Source organism: Pyrgilauda ruficollis, unplaced genomic scaffold (genome assembly GCF_017590135.1).
Source record: "Pyrgilauda ruficollis isolate IOZ18807 unplaced genomic scaffold, ASM1759013v1 scaffold14560, whole genome shotgun sequence".
NCBI lineage: Eukaryota > Metazoa > Chordata > Aves > Passeriformes > Passeridae > Pyrgilauda > Pyrgilauda ruficollis.
In genome coordinates, this window is record NW_024513167.1 from 1 (window position 1) to 432 (window position 432).

The window sequence follows — 432 nt, forward strand, 5'->3', positions numbered from 1 at the left end:
CCCACCTCCAGCACCGCCCTGCCCCCCTCCCGCCGCCCTGTCCCCGCGCTGTCCCCAGCGGCCGGCAGATGGCCCGGTGCCGGTCCCACGCCATGGCCACGGCCACGTAGGCCGAGGCGAACATGGCGACGCCCTGCAGGTACTTGGTGAGGCGGCAGAGCGGGTCCGGCCCGCGGAACCGGTCCGTGAGGTCCCAGAGCAGCTGCGGCAGCACCAGCCCCGCCGCCGCCGCCAGGTCCGCCACGCTCAGGTGCCGCAGGTAGCGGCGGAGCGGCCGCGCCGGGCGGGCCGGGGGCTGCCCGGGACCCCGCGGGGCGCGGGGCGGGGGGCGCAGCGCCAGCAGCACCAGCAGGTTGCTGCTCAGCGCCAGCAGGAGCAGCAGCGACAGCACGGAGACCTCGGCGACAGCCAGAGCCGCGTCCCGGGGGGGAG

The 432-nt window shown here is 78.5% G+C and overlaps 1 protein-coding gene across 1 annotated transcript; it reads right to left on the reverse strand.

Annotated features, from left to right (window-relative positions):
- Positions 1 to 14: 14 nt before the first annotated feature.
- LOC121349819 (vasopressin V2 receptor-like) lies at positions 15 to 356 on the reverse strand (the record flags this gene model as incomplete). The annotated part of the gene is made up of 1 exon (XM_041460584.1): positions 15 to 356. A coding segment is annotated over one exon (342 nt), but the record flags the coding sequence as incomplete, so codon positions are not given.
- Positions 357 to 432: the final 76 nt, after the last annotated feature.